At 36.8% G+C, this 22,047-nt stretch overlaps 3 protein-coding genes across 5 annotated transcripts; all 3 read left to right on the top strand.

The window, feature by feature from the left end:
• Positions 1-715: 715 nt before the first annotated feature.
• cluap1 (clusterin associated protein 1) lies at positions 716-7,978 on the top strand. 2 transcript variants are annotated; one of them, XM_042007353.1, is made up of 13 exons: positions 716-826; positions 1,324-1,374; positions 1,470-1,581; positions 1,770-1,854; positions 1,957-2,136; positions 3,963-4,058; positions 4,368-4,451; positions 4,541-4,674; positions 4,854-4,995; positions 5,136-5,208; positions 5,309-5,419; positions 6,639-6,688; positions 7,626-7,978. In XM_042007353.1, the coding sequence occupies exons 2-13, from the start codon at positions 1,353-1,355 to the stop codon at positions 7,800-7,802; spliced, it is 1,266 nt and encodes a 421-aa protein (XP_041863287.1). In that variant the 5' UTR covers positions 716-826; positions 1,324-1,352; the 3' UTR covers positions 7,803-7,978. The 2 variants fall into 2 exon arrangements, with proteins under 2 accessions (XP_041863287.1, XP_041863288.1); XM_042007354.1 differs by lacking the exon at positions 716-826 and adding an exon at positions 850-1,162.
• A 715-nt stretch (positions 7,979-8,693) lies between these two features.
• ccdc124 (coiled-coil domain containing 124) lies at positions 8,694-11,240 on the top strand. The gene is made up of 5 exons (XM_042007278.1): positions 8,694-8,777; positions 9,507-9,684; positions 10,135-10,327; positions 10,461-10,566; positions 10,663-11,240. Exons 2-5 carry the CDS (start codon positions 9,526-9,528, stop codon positions 10,865-10,867), a joined length of 663 nt encoding a protein of 220 aa, XP_041863212.1. The 5' UTR covers positions 8,694-8,777; positions 9,507-9,525; the 3' UTR covers positions 10,868-11,240.
• Positions 11,241-12,596: 1,356 nt separating this feature from the next.
• Positions 12,597-19,810, top strand: kcnn1b (potassium intermediate/small conductance calcium-activated channel, subfamily N, member 1b). Of its 2 annotated transcripts, XM_042005249.1 has the most exons (11): positions 12,597-13,309; positions 13,776-13,829; positions 14,470-15,582; positions 15,754-16,191; positions 16,902-16,997; positions 17,200-17,618; positions 17,774-17,915; positions 18,287-18,397; positions 18,615-18,742; positions 18,919-18,988; positions 19,209-19,810. In XM_042005249.1, exons 3-11 carry the CDS (start codon positions 14,485-14,487, stop codon positions 19,491-19,493), a joined length of 2,787 nt encoding a protein of 928 aa, XP_041861183.1. In that variant the 5' UTR covers positions 12,597-13,309; positions 13,776-13,829; positions 14,470-14,484; the 3' UTR covers positions 19,494-19,810. The 2 variants fall into 2 exon arrangements, with proteins under 2 accessions (XP_041861183.1, XP_041861182.1); XM_042005248.1 differs by lacking the exons at positions 12,597-13,309; positions 13,776-13,829 and having other exon boundaries at positions 14,134-15,582.
• The last annotated feature ends 2,237 nt before the right edge of the window (positions 19,811-22,047 follow it).

Consider the following 22,047-nt stretch of genomic DNA (forward strand, 5'->3'; position numbering starts at 1 on the left):
AGAGAGAGAGAGCATTTGTTGGGGGGGCGGGGGGGTGTAAATGATTAGATTTAAAAACTGCCACTAAATATTGAATTTGTATATCAACCAGCATGAAATAGAAATAAAAAGATGTCCAATCATCTAGGTCTAGAACAATATGTGTTACCTTTCAAAAAGACCTTTTTATACTTCATTTTCAGTTGTCTACTTAAACTTAACTAGGATTTTATTCTATCCACCAATATTTTAATCCACATGCTAAAGTTGCTAAAGTCAGTGGGCTAGTGGATTTCAACTTCCCCACTGACTGAGGGAGCAGTTTTCTCCAAGGAAGCTTTTCTCTCCTTAGCAGCAGTAGTGTTCCTTATTAATGAAACGCCTCTTATTATTTCCCATATGTTTGAATAAGAACTTCTTGCTTCAAATGGGTGGCATAACTAGCTCTTTGTGAATTTGTGATGGTAAATCCAGGTATTGGGGCTCCATTAATGATGATTTTTTTTTTATTCTCAACTCTGAGTTAAGATTCTCATAACTGATTGAACCAACTCAAAGCAGCTGTTCTGGAATGGGAATTGTTCAGAGTTGCTGCACTCTGGCCTAGTTTCTTTTTAGATTAAGAATTAGCTGAACTCCTTTCTGGAACTGCCCCCGTAACAAAATTTTGATTGGTTTATGTTTATTTTTTATATAATAATTGTATTATTATTATTGTTATTATTATTATTAAAGTTCCTTCTAACATTTTGACCATCTCGAGTTTCCGTAGATAAGGATTTGTTACCATAGAGACCATCTGTGGTGGAGACTACTGGAAAATTTGTCTTTGATATAAAGATAACAGGTAACAAAACAATCCCATAAACCAAATCGACTCGTCTTAATATCCGTTGACTAGATAGTGAAAATATCATGCATTTTGAAAGGTTAGCTTACCGTTAGCTACTGGCTACTTCTAATGTTAGCTTTTCGCTAACGTGCAGCTAACGAAGCTACCGAAACTGTGGAATCAACGCTGTGCCTGTTAACCAACATAACGCTTTAACAAACGATCGTTGCCTTTAAATGCAGTTTACATAAATCTCAATCAATTAAAATTTATTAACCGCGATATTACCGTCACAATATCAGCTTTTACTAAACTAAAAACGCCTGACGCTGTGGACGGACTGTAGTTCTTGTAAGCTTATCACAATGTGCATGTATTCCAATCCAAATCACCCATATGTATCTGAGATTTCCAAAGACTGGTTAACAACACAAGACTTATCTTTAAGTACTTGGCAGGTTATGTTCATTGTCAGTACTTCTGTTTGTTTCTTTTGTTTTTATTTTTAACAGAATAGGAACCAGTGAGTTTCTGGTTAAAAATGTCCTTCAGAGACCTAAGACGTAAGTCTTACTAGTTATCTTCTTCACATTTTCTGTGATAAACATTACATTGCTCAGTAGAAAGAGCTTTATTGGACTTGTTTCTTATTTTGCAGATTTCACAGAAATGATGAGGGCGTTGGGCTATCCTCGCTTGATATCGATGGAAAATTTCAGAACTCCTAACTTCGCTCTTGTGGCAGAAATCCTAATATGGATTGTAAAGAGGTATACCAGAGATTTCAAAATTCACATTAAGTTATTTATATCAAGTGGAAAAAAGCCACTATGTAGAAGTCTGTGATGGTTAAGCTGGAACTGTTATACCACCCACTCTACCACAAACTCTTTGTTTCTGTCCCCTTGATAATTTTTTGTATTTTCTTCCTTGTCCTTTTATTTCTCTCTCTTTATAGATATGAGCCCACCATTGATATTCCTACTGATGTGGACACAGAGTCAGACAGAATATTCTTCATTAAGGCTGTGGCTCAGTTCATGGTAATTCCTATCTTCTCAATTTAAGATTCTGCCTTTTCTCTTTGACTGTAAAAGAGTTGCAGTTCAGGAGTCTGTCTTAATTACTATCTCATTGAATTGCAGGCAACAAAAGCTCACATCAAGCTTAATACGAAGCGTCTCTATCAGGCTGATGGGTATGCAGTGAAAGAGATGTTGAAGATCACTTCTGTGCTTTACAATGCTATGAAAACCAAGCAGATGGCTCTAGAAGAAAAATTAGAAGAAGACACCAACAAGTTCAAATTTGACCTCGGCTCAAGGGTGAGGCACACTTTTTACACTGCGTATAAATGTTGATCTTCGTCTGTTTCTAAAGCTGATTAACCCTTTAAAAACTGCAATAGAAATGATCCACCTGTGCCTACTACTTATTGTGCGTAGTGGAGTCATTTCTTGGAGTTTCCTCAAGTGCTTCATATTTCAATGATCTGTACATCTTAAGCTAAAAGATTATGACAGTCAATGGGCAATAATAACTTATAAAAGTGTTGAAATTATACCATAAATATAAAAAATACACAAAATTCTGAAAAACTTTCATCACATTTTGCTAAATAAACACACAAAACTTAATGATCCAAAACATTTTTAAATATCCAAAAATAAAGAAAATGTTTCTTTACACCATACAAGTTATTACAATGGTCTAATCTCTTAGTTTTTTTAGATACACTCATTAGGAGCAGAGTATGAAGGCGTTTTGATTGATTAAATGTTTCACCTGCAATACAAAGCAACTTAAATATATACATGGGCATTTTTTCCACTCTACTGTCATCTGATGAAACATTTTTAACTGCTTTATATCCCTAGAATATGTACAATAGAAACAAAGCTGTTATGGAGCATTGAAAGACTAAAAACATATATAAATTCAAATTCAGGTTAGTTAGTGTTGTTAGAGGTTAGTGTTGCTAAATAAACAGACCAAAACAATTAATCCTTTAACCAAAACACTTATGAATGCAGAAAAATATGAAATGGTTAGTAAAGTTATTTGAACTATATATCTTTTTGTTATGTTTGTTTCTGAAACTATGTTTTATGTACAGAGTGCAGGTTTATTTGCAAGTACTGGATGTACAGTAAGTTCAGTAAGCGTTTCCTCTGTGCCATTGATGTGCAGAAAAAAACTAAGAACGATGCTAAGACTTATCTAACTTACTCTAATGTAAACTAAGCTAAAAACTAATGCTGTAATGCTAAAAACAAACAAGAAACTATGCTAAGCCTGCTGAAGAACTGTGGTAAAAATGAGTAATTTTCTATGCTAAAACGACTAACTGTGGTAAAATCTACTGAAAACAATGGTAAAACTATATAAAACACACTATAAACAGCAGAATAAAATATTATCTCCATCTCTAGCTCTGTCTCTCTGATAATCACCACTGAACGCTCCTACTCTCCCGGGACTTCTTTTTGCCACTTTGTGGTTATTACCTAACATTAAGTATAAGGGCAACCAATGAATCACTTGCACATGTGGGAAAAGAAGCTCAGCCCATGTGCCCTGATCCCACAGAAGAACTACTGCAGTAGAAAATGCTGAAAGTGTCATAACACCATGAATGCTTGTTGTTTATAGCTGTAGATCCATTAGAATCTTCATGCTGATTCTCTGCTGAAAGCTCCTACAATGCATCAGACATGAACCATTTAACAAGGGAGAAAGGTGTCATTGCAACTCTCAGAACTTAGAAGCCAGAGTCTTGATGACCAGTATCACAAAACAACTTTTAGAACCCATGCCATTTTCAGTGAAAGCTGTTTTGGTGTCATGATCTGGACAATATTGAGCACATTTAAATATTATTGCTTACTGGCATATATAGTAAAGTCTCAGTTGTGACTGTGAATCACCAATTGTTTAATTATATTTTGGCTACATTATCTAATTAAAAATATATTTTATCTGACCCAGATGTGCATTAAGTTTTAGATTGTGAGTCACATTGTTTTTTGTTTTGTTATTAATTTCTTATTTCAAAACAGCTCAGAATTTTGCTGTTTTTCTCATATCTTATTTAGCTGTATTTCATATTCTAGAACAGAACAGGCTGCTGATCACTTTGTCCTTATTGTAGATTTCAGATCTAAAAGCAGCTCGTCAGCTGGCATCAGAGGTCACATCTAAAGGAGCATCTCTATATGATTTACTGGGAAAAGAGGTGGACCTAAGGGTGAGCAAAACCACTGATACTAAGTTTTCATGACCTTAAGCTACACAGTAATATTTTTGTTCAAAAGACACTGGGTTATTTTACTGTTAATTCAGTATTGATTAACGATCATTTTAACAAATGTTCTGCCTAATAACTGCTTTTCACGCTGAACTGACATTTCAGCTTTTAACTAATATTCTCTGAGTGATGACGGCATGAGTTGGCTTTGTTTTTCTGAAGTTAACATAATCTCAGATGAGAGCAGCATCTTTTTCAGAACCAGTGACAATAGTTATTTTTCTGTCTTTGTCTTCATGTCACTCACAGGAAATGAGAACTGCAGCCATTGCTCAGCCTCTGGAGATCAATGAGACTGAAAAGGCCCTGAGAGCTGCCATCAAGGAAGTTTTGGTCAGTGTTCATCCTGGCAAGTTCCATGGCTTGTTTTTCCATTTTAAATAACGTTGCATTGAATGTTGTATTACTCATTTGTGTTCAAGGAAAGTGTGAAAAAAACCAAAGAGATGCTGAGTAATGTTGTCTCCGATGAGACCAGTTTGGATGCCAAGATAGAAAAGAAGAAGCAAGAACTGGAAAGGCATCGAAAGAGACTCCAGACGCTGCAAAGTGTCAGGTCAGTTTGTTACCGAACAGGCAAAAGACAAAGCCACAGTACTTATATATTTTTGGTATAAGAAAAAAAAATCCCTTCCACTTAAACCTGTCTGTTTCCACTTAGAGAAGGTCTTTAAAGAAATCTTACACAGATAAGAAACTTCTAATTAAGGTTTTGTTTTTCTCTTGATATCTCAGGCCAGCATTCATGGATGAATATGAGAAGATAGAAGAAGATCTACAGAAGCAGTATGACATTTATGTGGAGAAGTTCAGGAACCTCAGCTTCCTGGAGTCTCAACTGGATGAATACCACAGCCTGGAACAGGAAAGGTTTGAGGTTTGTGGACTGAATGAGTACCGTATATGTAGAAGGAAGAATCACCAACTAATTAATTTGTCTGGGTAAAATAGAAGAGAATGATCTGAAGACTGGAAATGCCAGCATATTCCAGTAAACATGTCTGGTCTCCCCTGCAGGAAGCTGAAAACACGCTGAGGATAATGCAACATAAACTGAGAGAAGAGGAGAGAGACTTGATGAAGGGCTCCTGTGAGATAAACAAACCTAGACACTAAAAGCAGGAGTTACAAATATGTTCCCAACCCCTTTTTTCATGAATGGAAACATTTGTTTAACTTGTTTCTTGCAGTGAAAGATGAGGATTCTGATTTAGAACTTCCAGAGGATGAAGGTTCAGACACCGATCTTGAAGAATCTCGTCCCTCTAAACCACGACCAACAAGAAACGGCCTCATGGCAGGTACGCAGATAAGCTGTAGCCAAGTCCATGGTATGATTCATTTTTAATTGCTGCTTGGCACAGGAACAGGTAAATGTTAAATATAGACATGATAATGCCAGTGTAAGGTAGAGTCATAATGATAGCCTTTAACTTTTTCTTTTTCTTATTCGAGGAGAATCGAAGAACGTTTCTGTATGTTGGACACTATTTTCTGTTCCATTTGGGTTTAAATTATTAATATGCAGCATTCACACTTCAGTTCACCATATGTTTATGTCGGTGTGTGGCTACAAACAGTTTATTTAACTTAACTCGATGTTTTAATTGCTTGGAAAATAGAGCTTTGAAGAGTGCACATGATAAGATCCAGGCTCTTTTGAGCATATTTGCCATCAACTTGCAAACAGCAGTGTCTGGAACAATTGTTGGCGAGCTGGTAGAGCTGGATGTAGCGCACACAAACATTTAGCACACACAATTCAGGAAATTTTAAAGAAACTAAAATAAGATAAGAAGCTGAATGACTGCATTGGCCGAAATGGGCCCAAATGCCGTACCAACTGGTATTAGCCTGATTAGAATTAATTTTCCAGAACTTTGTGGTGCAGTGGAAATGCAAACCACGCAGATTACCAGGAATTATATTACTCTGGTAAATAAATAGCAAGTAATAAAAATTCCTGGAAAAGTTGGTAGAAAACCCTTTATAGAGTGAAATACTAACATTAATTTATTTCCACAAGGGAACTGAATTTGATGACGATCCCTGTTTTTTATTTTTAATTATATATGTGATGATCTAGAAACTGTGTACAGTATAAACATAGAGCAACCATCAGCAACCAGATGTTTCAAATGGCTATTTGCTAATCAAACTTCTTTTATTACATCAGCAGCAGGAATTCCTGGTCCTTAAACTGCCTTTTTTTCTTTTGGAAAAGTTGCTCTAGTGTAGGTTTCCTTCTTGTGTTTTACAGGAAGCAGTTTTGCTGGTAAAAATTGGTTTTGCAAAGATGACAATCTTCAATAATGAGTGTATCAACAAGAGTTTTTACATCTTTTTCATATACATATTTCATACCCAAATAAAAAGGAAAATAAGTCCCTGGTTAAAATAGGTTCTGACTGAAGATTTTATCTCTTTACCTGGCTCTCAAAAGTAAATATGCAGTGTAATAACATTTTTGGCTCCTCCTTTCAGATGATTTTAGAATTTCTTTTTTCTTCTTCTAACAAGGGGGAGGAGGGCGTTTCATTGGTAACATGCAAGGTGGTGACAGTGATGAGGTTAGTAATGTCTTGTTATAACAATATATTTTGTTCTGTTCTGCCCCTCATTTTATGTGCTACAGCTGAAAACGTGCCAGCTTTTGTGTTGATATAGTCATTTTGAGTTTTAGATGGTATTTGTTGTGGGCGACTTGCTCTTTAGTCAGGTCAGAGTGTTTATCAGGCCCTCTAGTCAGTTTCCCACCTCTTTTTGCTTTTCTTGTTATTTCTTCATTTAATGGTTTTCTATCATTCACTTGTATTTCAAAAGGCCTTTTTAGGAATGTCCAGAAGGCCAATCACTCATTCCAAAAATCAAAGGAAAGGAAAGGTTTGTGCAGGACAAGGAATTCACTCTTTTTTTCCCTTCCTTGTGAATTTAAAGGAAAAATCCACTCTTAAATTCTGAAAGTAAAAGAAAAGTATTCAAATCTGTGTTACATAGTTTAAATAATGTTAATAATGTTCTTTTTAACAATGGAACAGAGGTATATATCAATGGTTATGTTACATTGTATATTTCCACTAATCACTGTACAGTTAATTCTATAAAAACACAGGAAACCTCACTACCAGTATGTTAAGTGCTGCTGACTGAGTAAAAACCAAGACAGAGAAAAAGAATATTCCCTGGCCTTGTCACCAGTATCATTTTTTAACAAAGAAATGTTTCAGTTTAATTTTAGGGTGGATTTTCCTTTAAATTAGTGAAATGCAATGTCTTCATTGCCAAAAGGAAGGATCTAAAACATTAGATTCTCGTGTTTTGAAATAGTGTTAGGAATCGTTCTGTGCTTAGATGAAAACTTGCCCTACTAATATTGTGATTCTACAGTGACTGTGTCAGTAGCGCAGAAAAGCCTAATTTTACGTCTTAAATCACTACACCGGAACAAGCTTTGGCCTTTTTGTGTTTGTTTTGATTGTGGTTTTTGTTGTGCGTCTGCTGTTTCAGACTGAAGACAGTGAGATTGATGTGGATGAGGATGATGAGGAAGATGAGGAGGGTGTGGAGGAAGAAGGCAAGGATTTGGATGATGATAGTTTGGATGGCCCATTGTCAAGGAGTAATCGTCCTTCTAGAGGTGGTATGAGACCCCCTCTGCTGGAGGAGAGTGATAATGACTTCTGAATGAAGCACACACATGCTCATGAGCTCCATCTGATTCTATATTCCAGCTGACAATATATAACCTTGTTTCTTCTCAAACATGTACATTATTTTTTCAATTCCCAATGTAGCTCCTGTTTTTGAGTATGTATATAAAGTACTACAATTACTTAAATAAATAAAACATTTGTATATTTGAATATGTTGTGTGTATTTTCTTTTCCAATTAAGAGAAACATGTTTTTTTGTTTTGTTTTGTTTTTAAATCATTTTCAGTTTAAATCATGATTAAGTCATTGGGAAAAGACTGTGGTACTTTTAACTTTGCTGTGGCATGTAAATAAAATATTTTTGCAGTTTTTTTTTTTTTTTTGTCAATATTTGTTTTTTATGTATATGCTCAATATATGACCAAAAATCTAAAAAGAAATATCTATCAAAACAGACTAGCAATGATAGATATTAATTTATATAACAAAAATAAACTTGAATAAAAGACTTCTTGATCAGCCTACAATAACACAAGATGTTAATTTTTTAGATGTATAACACGCCAACTAAATAGTAAACACCTTAACTCACATCTAGAGGTTCAGGAGTGATTTACTCAAGCATATGTAATTTTCATGATCTACATACAGAACTTTGTAGTAGATGGTAAGCATCACTTTAAGATATACTATTTGTGTGGTTATGTTTTCCGTATGATCATATTATATATATATATATATATATATATATATATATATATATATATGCATGTATACATATATATATATATATGCATATATATATATATGTATACATATATATATATATATATGTATACATATATATATATATATATACATGATCGATGGAACCGTTAGTACCGGGTTGGTTATAACAAAGGAAGCATGATGTCATCATTGTGCGCGCTAGTTTCGGAGGAGGTGGCGGATGCCTCTTCGAAACAACCCTGTTGTTTGCCTAGGATTTGGTTTTCCTCTCATACTGGTATGAAACAATATTTATAGTTGACTAATTATGTGTTACCGTGTTTATCATTTTAGCTAAATGAGTAGTATGTGGGTAAGGCAACTCGTTGATAAGTAGACCAGTCTGGTTTATCGGGCTAAAAGGAGCTAGCTAATGCTAGCTACATGGCAATTTTTCCTCAATTCTTTTTTTTTTTTAATAACAGAGACTTAATTTGTAACTTTAATAACGTTTTTTATTTACGTTATTGTTTAACTTCTTTGCAGACTTGCTTGTAGGTAAGCAATGAGTTGAAGTGAGAATTTTAAATGTTAATGGATTACCTAATTGGCTCGCGCTACCTTATTTACATATTTTATGGCATTATTTTTGGTAGTTTACCGTGTAGCTACATCATTTGATTTTGTCCTATAGAATATACCACATACCTTCATTTTAACAGTGTGGATTTTGGTAAGCATCCTAAGGAGAGGTCATTAGCACGATAACTAAATAATACGAAACAATACAAAATAAATAATTTATAATAAATGATATAAAACAATATGTGTCATTAAATAAACATTCACTGACAATTTTATATTTTATTAAATTCTTTGCTCTTTATAATATGGGCTATTTATTAATTTAAGTATTTATTTATTAAATTCTGAATAAAAAGGCTCTCCATACTATACACCTGCCGTGGAAGATACTTATTATTATATCTCTTCTGATTTTTCTTATTTATTTCCTTGTCTTCCTCAGCTAAAAAGCAGCTGTTAGGATGCCAAAGAAGTTCCAGGGTGAGAACTCCAAGTCAGCCGCCGCCAGAGCTCGCAAGGCTGAGGCGAAGGCTGAGGCGGACGCCCGCAAGAAGCAAGAAGAAGAGGATGCTCTCTGGCAGGAAACTGACAAACATGTACTTAAAAAAGAGTTCAGAAAGGTGAGTTGTCTCTTCATGCAGTGGTGATGTTCAAATTTACGAGGTGATCAATCCTAACTCATGTTTGCACTGATATGACATGTTAAATGTTTAGTGTTGACAATCACTACAGAAATGTATCATATTCAAAAGAGAAAACAAAGCCACTACAGAAACCCAAATTTTATATCATTCAGTCTCGTCCATTTAAACATGACCTGTGAAATAATGGCTGCAAAGTAAAGCTAGGTGCCTTTATGTTTTGTTGAGAGAAATAAATCCCAGACATCATTTTTTGTTCTGTCTTGTATGTTATCAACATATTTTAGCATTTCTTTTATAATGTCAACATGTCTGATACAAATATCTGGAAGTAAGACTCTTTATCTTCAGATATGTTGGATGACCATCAGTGAATAGCAAAGCCATAACTAGTGCTGTGTGAACACTAAAACTGTTATGTTGCTGCAGGATGAAAAAGAGAAAAAGAGGTTGGAACTCCTTGAGAGGAAAAAGGAAAACCAGCGCCTGCTAGATGAGGAGAATGCCAGATTGAAAGGCAGAGCTCAGAAGGAGGCTGTAGCTGGTGGAAAAGTGACTCGTGCCCAGATTGAAGAGACTCTTAAGAATGAGCAGGAGCAACAGGAGCAGATTAAGCCAAAAGGTAAAGTTCATGTTTGCGAAGATGACAGGTGTATATTTAAAAAAAGATGAAATTCCCTCATAAAAATCAACAATATCTTAAAACAAATAAATTATCTTTGATTGTGACTCTAACTGTCCTGTGTACCATGCAGAAAAGAGTCACTTGGAGACTCCGCTGGAAGAGAACATTAACCGAATTATTCCTGAAGAAGGAACTGTGGAAGCCAGAACAATAGAGGATGCCATTGCTGTGCTCAGGTACTCGGCGTGTGTGGCACTCTTGTCACTTTGTTCATATAGGGATGTTAGCAATTTGCTGTAGCTGACCTGTCCTGACCTCTTTCTGTCTCTCAGCACTGGCCCTGAGGACCTGGACCGTCACCCAGAGCGACGAATGAAAGCCGCCTTTGCAGCATATGAGGAAGCAAACATGCCCCGTCTAAAAAAAGAGAACCCCAACATGAGGTTGTCGCAGCTGAAGCAACAGTTGAAGAAGGAGTGGGGTAAAGCACCAGAGAACCCCCTGAACCAGCGCTTTGTCAACTATAACTCAAAGTGAATTCACTTTTTCTCTGATAACGCCGCTTGAAAACTCTGCCTATGCACATTGGAGACTTCCATTGGAAAATGTAATAATTTCATTGAAGAACGAGTGTTGCAGACAAAAACTTTACAATTAAGCACCCATAAACACTCTTGTGCCAGATGACTCAACTCTGTTGTTCTATTCACTAACAAGGAGAATCCAATTTTTTTCTGATTAAATTAACAGCTGATAACTATGATTTGTGCATGAGGCTTCAAATGAGAGATCTCAGCATCTAATACATGTTTTTTTGTTTGTTTGTTTTTTTTATTCCTACCCTTTCTGGAACAATGAGAACCCAGATGTTTTGAGAGTAAATTATTAAAGATCGCTGCTCAATCTTCAATAGCTTGTGTCGCTTTTAACTGTGCAGCCCATGCTGTGAGGACATAGCAGCAAAAACTAAAATGAGATTTGGTAGGTGTACAAAATGAATTACCTTCCTATATACAAGATCAAAGTCAAATGTAGAGTCCAGTGTTTACAGTATATGCCAACCACAGAATTTTGAACGTTTTCAAAGGGTGTTTTAGGTCGTTGTAGATATTTTGGCTTGCTATTTCCTTCAGAGGTGCTGCTACCTTGCCTAAACATCTAAACAGATTGCCTTAATCTTAAAGCTGCATATGGATTAAGATTATATCTTCATTGTGTGTTTCAAATGCACAATAATTCTTAACCTTTTTTTCTTTAACAAACATGCATTAATTAGAAATAAAGCTAGAATTGGTGCTCTCTATTGCTGTCCATAGTATCTGGTTTAGGATTGCTAAGAGCAGGATATTTTGTTTTTCTTTCCAGGAAAACCAAATGTCAGATATGTTGCCTGATAACATACCAAATTAAGAAATTAACATAAAATTTTGTCTGATTCCCGATGTAGTTGTTTTCAGCAACAATAGACATGGTTTCCTGTTTGTTTAGAAAACATTTTGAACTGTGATCAAGACTATAATTTTATCCCACAAGCATAAAGTTTGTTTAAAATTTTTTTTATGCCAGATCCTTTGGCTTTTACTCAGTTGTAACTTTGAAGTCTCTTTCTCTCTAACAGAATAGAGATGATGACTTTCTAAAAGTAAAGACTTGGGGCATGACCCAAAACATTGTTGCCTTGCTTACTTTGTCCTCTCAGCTCTTGGTGTCTAAACTAAAACCTTCTTTCAGAATATAAAGTAATGCCATGTGTAGCAATGTCTTTTACAGGCAGAGAAAAAAATCTCATAGTTGTTGAAGTATTTTCTTATTTCTGAATACTGTCAAGATTTTTTTAAATATATTTGGAGATAATTTATTTAACCAGTGAAGAGATGCAGTGAGGCTGCTGCTGGAGACAAAGGTTTTTTCCAGCACAGCAACATTCAAATACTGAGCTGCTGAGACAGCAAGCTGCATACTTTCCAGGTTTGTCTGATACAACCACGAGGACAGATGAAATAAGGCTGAGGCTGCCTAAAGGCAACTATGGTACAGGTATCAGTGTCAACTGTTTTATATGGGAAAAGGATTTAACTTCACAGATATGAAAGTATGGTTAGAGTAACCCTTAACTAAATTCAAACAAAGTGAAAAAAAGAAATAGTGAATGTACACTGTATATGCTAAGTTGACTATATAGTTTTTGAATTAAGCTTTTTTTAAAAGCAAATTAAATACATATAGTTTAGTGTAAAATGGCTGAGAAAACGACACCATTCTCACCGAGTCTGGATGTTGAAACATGATCTGAGTTAAGGTGCTCTTGAAACCTTTATGTTTTCTTTAAAGGGCAGTGGTGTTTTTGAATTTGTCTTTTTGCACAATGATTACTAAATAGCTCCTGTTGCATTTGTTAGATCTTCCGGACACATCTGATGAGGCCCTCCGCTCACTCGCTTGATTCATTCAGAGCTGGGTTTAAAAATGGACACTTTTGTCCTCCAGGCTCTTGAGGCGGAAGAGATAAGAGACTGTGCGAAGGCCTTTGAACCACAAAGCTTCTGTGACAAGTTCAACTGGCCTTTTATTTTCTGCTTTGCATTGAAAGCTATCAATTCCTTTTCTCTTCCAGCTTACCTGTCCATTCCCAATTTATAGCAGCCTCTTTGAGCTTACATGTGATGTTCCGCCGTAACACCGTGGATGATACTTTTTTTCTCTCTGTATCACAGCCTGCACCCTCCCGCTCCCTTCCATTTGCATGGCAACCCTTCACCAAGCAGCTGCCCATTTCTTTCTTCATGTTGAATTCTAATCATTACTTTCAAAGGAGAAGGTCTCTGAAGCTCCTTTATCAAGTGCTTGCACTGGGAGGAGACAAGCTGCTGTCCAACACCCACTCAGACTTCTCTTCTTAAGATTTCTGCATATGGGGTGCACTACTTGTTTGCAGCCTGCTTCTTCATGTTTGGATAAACTAGCAGATGGAGGAGGAAGGTAAGAATGACCTGTGGTGGTGGGGATTGGGTCACATATCTCCATGTAAAAATTATTTACATATAAATAGAGAAATTGCAGCTAAAGGGCTATTTTATGAAAAATACATAATTGTTTCATTTGAAATTACTTAAAAAAATACCAAATTTAAAAATCATATAATTGTTATATTGATGTATTCATACATTACATTTATGCATCGAGTATTTATATTTAATTGAGGGGTTTATTGATGGTTGTTGGTTGACCTTTTGGCTGTATCTGAGTATATGTACTAGTTTCTTCTACTTAAGTTATATACTGCATGAAACTGCTCAGACTTATACTCTCAGCCTTTCTGATTACCAGGCTCAGTAAAAAAAACATAAGAAGTGGGGGGGCACATCTGCTCCTGACAGAGTGTTTCTTATTGAAAAGCTTCTGAAAACACAGTCTGATATTATACAAATGATTCCTTTTACAACAGTGACTACTGACCCTGAATAATAAGTTCGGCTCTTTATCAAGCCTACATTACCAGGTAAGGCAACAGGAGTTATATTATGTGTTTCTTTAGCAAAATCTTTTTTTTTTTAAGTCTTTATCTGTTATGTGTTATGACTTATATTAATATTATTAATTATAATTAATAATGGTGAAACGCTCATATGTTTATGTACTGTGCCACAAACTCAAAGTAGACTTAATTGAGACTGCAGCTCAAAAGAAAAGATTACATTTTATTCTCACTGTGTTTACTTTATAGCTTTACTTGGTTTCTTTGCTGCTTCATGTTTATAAGAGGAAAACAAAATTAGTTATAATGATAAAACATTATTTTAAAACACTGTGAAATCCACAAGTTTTCTATTTGTACATAAACTATCTGCAACATAAATATTCTACATGAATATGTGTTATGATCATTTCCAAGTAGGTACTGATGATTTTTTAAAAGACGTTTAAATTTGTCTTGTTGCACATATAAAATATTAAATGCACTTGGAGCACAGCATTTCTGATGTGCAGAGTTATTATCTTAGAGATTTGTATTATTTTCTTGGATCATTCTGGAATGATTCTGCACCCCTACTTTTTTTTACATTTATTTTTGTGTTAAATTTGTGAGAAACAGAGACGCTTACAGCTGCACTGTGTACATCTACATGATATCTTCTAAGCTTTACAGTGACACCATGAGGTTGATTCTGGTTAAACCCACCAATGCAACGCGGCGTCTTGACTCAACAGGCGAAGTCCTCCGTGATGGGGACCGTGAACATTGTGCCTCGGGAGGTCCTGAGGAGAAGTATGACTTATACTCTGGAACCTCAGGTGAAACATCTTCACCCTCACAGGAAAAGAATCAGTGCTTTACTTTGCCTTCACTCCATGAAAGATCTAATGGGGTTAGTCCACCAAGAGGTTCAGCCAAAATGTCACCACTGAAAAACCAAAACCTCACCTTATCACAGCTGAGTGACCAGGACTGGCTGCTGCTTTGTGGCCAGGTAAGTAGCGAAGGAGACGATCCACCCCCATCACGAAAAACAGGGACCACTGTTGGACATCTAAACCACAATGAAAGATGTGGATGCTCCTGTCCTGATGCTCCCCCACATTCGGAGGCTTCTAGTTTTCACTCACAACCAAGGCAGGGCACAGTTCAGGATGGCCTCTCAAGAGTAACAAATAAGAAAACCCTTTCATCATCTCACGCACAGCCTCTCGGTCAAAACACCCACATTTCTACCACCTGCCAGGTTTTTGAACGACAAACAAAGAAAGAAGATCTTCAGAAACACACAACACGCTATCAAAAGGACATGCCTTACGGCGCTGATCAAGAAGTTAGAAAAGAACAGCGTAGCAATCATTTGAAACTCAAAGACAGCAGCCGACTAACTCGTACAAATTTGTTTAACATTCCTCCAAACTCCATTGACTGTGCCACAACAAATATGAAACTTCAACAACAGCCTCATGCTGCAGTTAGTGCAGACATCAGCTGGAGAGAGCTTTTTGGTAAAGAGCCCCTGTTGATTCAGCAACGTCAAAAGAAAGACTCCAAGTGCTCTACAGCTGGTGATCAAACCTTCATGTCATCTGGATATCCATCCTTCATGCTCAAGTGCCGTCCTCTCCCTTATAGTCGTCCCACCAGCACACAGTGGGTGAACAGGTCATCTACACCTTTCAGTCAGAAAAGTGTCAAGTCTATATCCACCAGTCAGTGTAGCTCACTGGAGAACCAGGAGGTAGTGGAGGGGAGAACAAGGCAGCAACAAAATCAGGTACGTCATTTTTTATGTGACAGTTTATGTATTCCATAGAGTTACAAATCATTTCAGCATGATCATTGTATGATAGCTGCAAGTCTTCAATGTTTAGAAAACAATTTCTGTGTTCTTCTGTTTGTGAGCACATCACATAACCTGTGTTGACAGTCTTGCCTCCTTTTGCAGGCAAACTCTCAGCACTTCAGTGGACTCAAACAGCCCCCCATTAAACACTCTCCTCCACTTCCTGACAATTTAGAAACTGAAAACATACTAAACGGGGATACAGTTAGACCCCTCAGCAGTCAGGGTACTTTGAGATCTAGTCTTTCAGATCTTCAATCAGGTCAGCAGCCTCTTCAGCTTCTTCATAGTACCATCCTCGAGGATGCCTTCTCCAAAGTCATTAGAGAGGACTCCAGTAAGGCCAACAGTGAAAATCTTATCAGAGAAGAAAGTAGAATGCCACAGAAGAAGACCAAGGACATAAGCTACCGGCTGGGACAGAGGAGAGCGCTTTTTGGGAAACGGAAACAACTGAGCGATTATGCGTTAGTCTGTGGGATGTTTGGCATCATCGTCATGGTGATTGAGACAGAGCTGTCAAGAGCATTTTACAGCAAGGTACTGCTGAAGTGTTCAGATATCAGTTTATTTATAAAACAGTGCAGATGAACAAGCTGGCCACATCAGAACAGAAATGCTAAAATTTGAAAATATTTTTTTACTGTTGTGTTTTTTGACACTTTGTATATCACATAATGTGCCTAATAATGTGTTTGTAGTTGTTTGTAGTTGGACTAGAAGATGCAAGGAAAATGATTCCTATTCACTGACAGACTGATACAGCTAATTGAAGGGCAGATATGTGACACCTTCCCAGTGACTGATTGGGACACACTTAACTTTAACCTTCAAATACAATTAATACCAACACAGCAAATGCACTACTGGATAATATGACTTAAAACTGGACAGCTGGACTTCAACATCAACATGATTACCATTGAAATTAGCTAAGTAAGTTATTTTATAGTGCAGCATACCAGACTGGTCTGCCAGAGTTGAAGAGAGGAGCAAAAATAGTGGTAGATTTGGCATAACCAAGGAAGTATTGTGGAGCCTAAGCTGTGAGAACCTAGGATAGACACATGGAAAAGAGTTAATTTAGAACTGGACTTTAATTTTAGATTCAGTTTTGTGTTGAGATCCAGCTATTACAATGACCACATTCTGGGTGAATAAAAAATCTTGCAGATATTTCCTCGTATAACAGTTTGTTTTTGCTGTTTCAGGCTACACTCATAATGTTCATATGTTTCTGTTATGTACAGGAATCTATTTATTCATATGTACTAAAAGGCCTAATCAGTATTTCTACTGCCATTCTTCTCGGACTCATTCTGATGTACCATGCAAGAGAGATCCAGGTATAATAACCATAAATTTATGTATTAACACTTTTTCTTAAGAATGTAACAGAATGATTTAGAAATTAAACCACATAAAGCAGATTAAAAAACATAAAAAAAAAAGAAAAAAAGAGAGAAAGAGCGGGGAAAAAAATTGAATAAAACTGGGAATTTTGAAAGGATCATTAAAACCCCTAAGTCTTGTTCTCATCCCCTCCAGCTCTTCATGGTGGACAATGGGGCAGATGACTGGAGAATAGCCATGACCTTTGAGCGCATCTTCTTCATTGCGTTGGAGCTTCTTGTCTGTACCATCCATCCGATCCCTGGTCGGTATGTGTTCACCTGGACTGCTCGACTGGCCTTCAGCTACACTGCATCAATGGCAGACGCTGATGTCGACATCATCCTCTCAGTGCCAATGTTCCTGCGCCTGTACCTGATTGGGCGGGTCATGCTGCTCCACAGCAAGTTGTTCACAGATGCTTCCTCGCGCAGCATTGGGGCGCTCAACAAGATCAGTTTTGACACTCGTTTTGTCATGAAGACTCTGATGACCATCTGCCCTGGCACAGTGCTGCTGGTCTTCAGTGTGTCCTGTTGGATCATAGCTGCATGGACCGTGCGTGTATGTGAGAGGTATCAACTTTAATTACTTTATTTCAATATAATCAATAAGATAATCTAATAAAGTATTATAAACAGTAGTCTTGTACTATAACATGCTCCTCTCTTCAGTTTTTCTTTAGCTTGAACACGAAATGGCGTTACAGCCAGGTGTCATGTCTCAACAGGTATCATGATTCGCAGGAAGTAACCGGCACCTTCCTTGGAGCAATGTGGCTGATCTCCATCACCTTCCTGTCCATTGGCTATGGGGACATGGTCCCTCACACCTACTGTGGAAAAGGGGTTTGCCTCTTAACAGGAATTATGGTATGAGAAATACTTGCAGCGATTCAGTTGGGGTCAAGATGTTGGGTTAATATCAGTCATATTCACAAAACAAAGCATTTTTTAATTTGAAATAAATCAATGGGTATACCTGTATGTTTTAATTACTGAACTTCCTTGTGCATTAATAACCTTTTTAATTTATTACCACTAACTTTGGCTTAATTTTTTCCTCAAGGCTGAGATTTATTTTCGTCTCACCTATTGACATAACTTTGTCTTCTGTAGCCCTGATAGAAAATCCCTCTAAATGTATACTGTATGTTGTTAAAATACAAGTCTAAAGCCTGTTCTTAAACATGCTTTTACTGCATCTCCTCTGCGATGGTAACTGCTGCTTCTCTTCTCCGCAGGGAGCAGGATGTACAGCCTTAGTGGTAGCTGTTGTTGCAAGGAAGTCAGAGCTCACCAGAGCTGAGAAACACGTTCATAACTTTATGATGGATACACAGCTCTACAAAAAGGTCTGTTTAGACACAGAAACGCAAACTTTCTGTGGAAAGAGTTAAACTATTTTTGCTTTTGTGACCAAAGTGGTCAGATCAGGGGTTAGTTTGGTTTCAGTCTAGGTCATGTCTAACCAATGATAATGAAAGTAGTACATCACACCAACTTGATTTAAATTGTGTTGTATTTACATTTCTGCTCTGCTTTTTCATTCCCATGATTTTACATCCTCAGATCAAAAACACAGCAGCAAATGTACTGAGGGAGACGTGGCTCATCTACAAAAACACCAAGTTGGTCAAAAGGATTGACCATGCCCGCATACGTCACCATCAGCGTAAATTCCTCCAAGCCATCCACCAGTAGGCATCAATACTTGTTATCACCATCAGGGAGGGCAGCTAGGATCTGCACCTTTCCCTTTATTATTAAATGTTAAAACTTTAGACGTTAGTGAAGATGCTGCCAAGAGAAATTGTCCACTACCCTCATTTCATTCTGGAAAAAAAGTGACTTAGGCTCTGGTCTTCAAATTTAGACTGCGAAGAGTCAAAATGGAGCAAAGGAAGTTAACTGACCAGGCCAATACAGTTGCTGATCTTGCTAAGGTTTGTGTACTTATTATTTTAATCAGAATTCTAAATATATTCATATATATATATATATATATATATATATATATATATATATATATATATATATATATATATATATATATATATATATATATGTATATGTGTGTATGTATATATATCCTGCATCGTTTCACTATCCTGAAAATGACCACACCTTATCAGATGGTTGTACCGTCTCTGTGTTGTTTTCCAGACTCAGAACATGATGTATGATCTAGTGTCAGAGCTGCAGCACCGAAGTGGGGAGTTGGACAGGAGGATCATAGCTCTGGAAGAGAAACTGGACTCAATGCTTCTCGGTGTGCAGTCGCTACCTGTTGTGCTCTCTCAAGCAATAACAAAGATACAAAAGGATTTCCTGGATGACTTGGCTTGTCGTGTTCACTTCCTGTCATCCTCCCTGAGCTCTGAGTGCTGCTCAGTGCCTGCCAAGCAGCTCTGTCCAGGGTCCACCACACCAGAGACACCATACAGCTGATAGAGCTCACTCAGTGTCATTTGTGTGTAAAATAATGAACAACTCCAGGGAGAGGGGAAGTAATTGTACTGGTATTTTAGAAGAAGGGAGGAGTCTTCATCCTCTCATCAGGGTTTCACAAATAGTCCAGAGACTGGGTAGCCACATCTTAAACCTTAAATAAATATATTTATTATTCATTTATTTTATTTTTGGTGGGAGTCTTAGGTAGACCTTTCTCTATAATGTTTGAGCCTCTATCCATTAAGCTTCACTAATGAAAATTCTTGATGTATAACAAAAAACACTAATTATATGGGCCACTAGCTATCATGCAGCAAGTAAAATCCTTTAAGTCAATATCAGCACATAAGAGCCAATCAATAAAATAACAGAAAAAAACACAAAACAAACAAACAAAATAATAATAATAATAATAATAATACATTTTATTTAAAAGCGCCTTTCAAAACACCCAAGGACACTGTACAAAAGAGAATTAAAATAGTTAAAAAACAATAAGTACAAAACAAACATTAAAATGGTTAAAAAAAACAATAAGTACAACACAAACATTAAAATGGTTAAAAAAAACAATAAGTACAACACAAAACGGAACGGAGGACAACATGATGATGGAGAGTGACTAGATGGCATAGGACTGTCTGAACAAATGTGTTTTGAGTTGTGATTTGAAGAGAGGAAGAAAGTCTATGGTACGGATGTCAAGGGGAAGAGAGTTCCAGAGATGGGGAGCAGAGCGGCTGAATGCTTGCCTCCCCATAGTGATGAGACTGGCAGGGGGGACAAGAAGCTGGAGAGAGGAGGAGAAGCGAAGTGAACGGACCGGAGTGGCAATGTGCAGAAGATCAGATATATATGGTGGGGCCAGATTGTGGAGTGCTTTGAATGTAATGAGGAGAATTTTGAAGATAATTCTTTGTTTTACAGGGAGCCAGTGAAGTTGTTGTAAGATGGGGGTGATGTGGTGAGTAGTAGGGGTCCATGTAATGATGCGTGCCACAGAGTTTTGGAGGAGCTGCAGTTTCTGGAGGGATTTATTGGGAAGACCAAAGAGGGGAGAGTTGTAATAGTCAATCCGGGAGGTAACAAGACTGTGGACGAGGATGGCAGTGGTGTGGGGGGTGGAAGAGGAACGGAGACAAGAAATGTTTCTCAAGTGAAAATATGCAGACCGGGTGATACTGTTAATGTGGGAGTGAAAGGAAAGAGTGCTGTCTAGGATGACTAAAACACCTAACACAACTTCTACATTGCCAATAAAAGCTTTAATAGAAGAACTAGCTACACCAGTGGCATTTAGGCTAAATTAGTGCTTGTAACATTGTTAGCTAAACAGCTATAAAGCTGTGCTAATAGTGGATGCTATAACAACATGAATCTTTTCAAGAACCTACTGATTATTTGTAATTTACCTCTGGGATAAATAAAATATTTTTCATTTCATTTAATTGAAGTCTTTCTGAAGTATTAAAGGAGCAGTTTTAAATACCAGTCCTGGTCTCTGTTAAAAAAGAAGGCTTGCTATCTTAAAGATCATATAATGGGGAAAACTAATGAAAAATGACTTCTATTTGATGGCAGGGTTATGTATGGTGGCCCCAGGAGTGAATGAAAAAAGCATTTGTAACTTTTTAAAAGTTGCTTTTCTTAGATTTAGAACAATAATGATGTGGTAGCTGTGATTTTCCTTTTTTTTCTTTAGAAATTATATTTGCAATTCTCTAATTGTGTTGTGTCTGTCAATAACTTCTTTATGGTGTATGGCCTTATTTATTGATAATTTGGCTAATTATTTACCCTGTTTTCCACTGGCTGTGGCTCAAGTGATACAGTTGCTTCTCACAATGTTGTTGGTTCAACCCTAAGCCTGCAAGTTGTGTCTGAAGGCCTACAAGTACCTTGTACACTGGAATTTGTATGTTTGTTAATGAGTAATTAAAGTACATGGGAGATACATTACTTTGGTTAAAATACACTATGTATAGTAAGTGCAGATTATTCCATTTGTTTTGCAATGGCCATAGCATAAAAGAACACAAATTCTTTATATTCTAGTATTTTAGTCTGCATCTCATCAAGTTTCTGGATTTGAAGACTACAAATGTACTAAAATGCAATATTAAAAGTCTCATGTTTTTATTTATTTATTTTTATAGCAGGCATGTACATATGTTTTATGTACCTGATATATGTAATATATCTGTCCAGCAGATGCTTCCTGCTAATAAACTCTTTCGCCCCCAGAGCTGTTTTTTCTAGCTTTTTTCTCCCACCAATTAAAGCTGAGCTCATGATCAACAGACTTTTGCAAACCATAGGAAAACTATATGATAAAATCAAAGAGAAGTTTCTACTTTTGGAATGCACAAGCGAAGGAGGCACATGTTGCTCGTAAGCGTATGTTGCAAAGTCTCAGTCTCTCCCACGTACCGGAATTCAGTTTTCCTCGCACCTGTGCCGACACTTCTCGTTTTAATCTTTATCTGACTTGGCCTCTTTTACTTTGAGCCCGCCAAACTGAAAGTGATATAGGTACACATGGTAAATTAAA

The sequence above is a fragment of the Melanotaenia boesemani genome, chromosome 14 (assembly GCF_017639745.1).
Source record: "Melanotaenia boesemani isolate fMelBoe1 chromosome 14, fMelBoe1.pri, whole genome shotgun sequence".
Lineage (NCBI taxonomy): Eukaryota > Metazoa > Chordata > Actinopteri > Atheriniformes > Melanotaeniidae > Melanotaenia > Melanotaenia boesemani.

Excerpts from the sequence above, each read along its gene's own strand:
- ccdc124 (XM_042007278.1), top strand. The coding sequence starts at position 9,526 with ATGCCAAAGAAGTTCCAGGGTGAGAACTCCAAGTCAGCCGCCGCCAGA. Across the intron at positions 10,328-10,460 it reads GGAGCAGATTAAGCCAAAAG|AAAAGAGTCACTTGGAGACT; the intron begins GTAAAGTTCATG and ends TGTACCATGCAG. Across the intron at positions 10,567-10,662 it reads GATGCCATTGCTGTGCTCAG|CACTGGCCCTGAGGACCTGG; the intron begins GTACTCGGCGTG and ends TCTGTCTCTCAG.
- cluap1 (XM_042007353.1), top strand. The coding sequence starts at position 1,353 with ATGTCCTTCAGAGACCTAAGAC. Across the intron at positions 4,059-4,367 it reads GAAAAGAGGTGGACCTAAGG|GAAATGAGAACTGCAGCCAT; the intron begins GTGAGCAAAACC and ends TGTCACTCACAG. Across the intron at positions 4,452-4,540 it reads CTGCCATCAAGGAAGTTTTG|GAAAGTGTGAAAAAAACCAA; the intron begins GTCAGTGTTCAT and ends TTTGTGTTCAAG.
- kcnn1b (XM_042005248.1), top strand. The coding sequence starts at position 14,455 with ATGATATCTTCTAAGCTTTACAGTGACACCATGAGGTTGATTCTGGTT. Across the intron at positions 18,743-18,918 it reads TTCCTCCAAGCCATCCACCA|ACTGCGAAGAGTCAAAATGG; the intron begins GTAGGCATCAAT and ends CTTCAAATTTAG. Across the intron at positions 18,989-19,208 it reads CAGTTGCTGATCTTGCTAAG|ACTCAGAACATGATGTATGA; the intron begins GTTTGTGTACTT and ends GTTGTTTTCCAG.